Source organism: Penaeus monodon, chromosome 25 (genome assembly GCF_015228065.2).
Source record: "Penaeus monodon isolate SGIC_2016 chromosome 25, NSTDA_Pmon_1, whole genome shotgun sequence".
Lineage (NCBI taxonomy): Eukaryota > Metazoa > Arthropoda > Malacostraca > Decapoda > Penaeidae > Penaeus > Penaeus monodon.
This window is the reverse complement of record NC_051410.1, coordinates 1,011,491-1,012,047: the sequence shown is the minus strand read 5'-3', so window position 1 is coordinate 1,012,047 and position 557 is coordinate 1,011,491. Positions and strand designations below refer to the sequence as shown.

The window sequence follows — 557 nt, the reverse complement described above, 5'->3', positions numbered from 1 at the left end:
TGACGCAAATCCCGGAATTAATTTAGAGAGTCGTATTGAATAATAAGATTGAATATTATGTTGTTGAGTGGATACAACGTCTTATGGCTTGCAAATATTACATACGCAAAATCATTTATTATGAAGAGCATAATATTGCTTATGAATTTGTTTTCTATTAAGTATTTTTATCTGTTCTTCATACTTTTACGCCGAATCCTAACCTTGAGGGCGGAGGTTCATTCGTCTATACTTTGCGTGTTTACAAGAACGTTCAAGAAAAACTCGAGTGTCTGCTCCTCAGAATGTGCGTATAGAAGTCTCTCTCCTTGAGATTACTCATCGACATCGCCATGGACAAGCCTCAGATCCTCGTCTACGTCGAGAAGAGCCTTAATTATAACGCTTTTGATGTCAAATGGATTCCCCGCTCGGCCAAGTTTGTGACCATCGGCAGCCATGCGAGGGGCACTGGGGCACTGCAGGTGAGCTGCTTTTATGATATAAGTTTTATGTAATTGTAAATTAGAAAGCAGGGCACATTAGCCATTATATATTAGCACTCATTATTCCTTTCA

General features: G+C 39.1%; 1 protein-coding gene across 1 annotated transcript in view; it reads left to right on the top strand.

The window, feature by feature from the left end:
* The first annotated feature begins 221 nt into the window (after positions 1–221).
* Positions 222–557, top strand: part of LOC119589477 (WD repeat-containing protein 92-like) — a 5,269-nt gene continuing 4,933 nt past the window's right edge. The window contains exon 1 of the mRNA XM_037938078.1: positions 222–464. Coding sequence (XP_037794006.1) covers positions 333–464 — 132 coding nt within the window. The 5' untranslated portion in view covers positions 222–332. The remainder of the gene's footprint in view (positions 465–557) is intronic.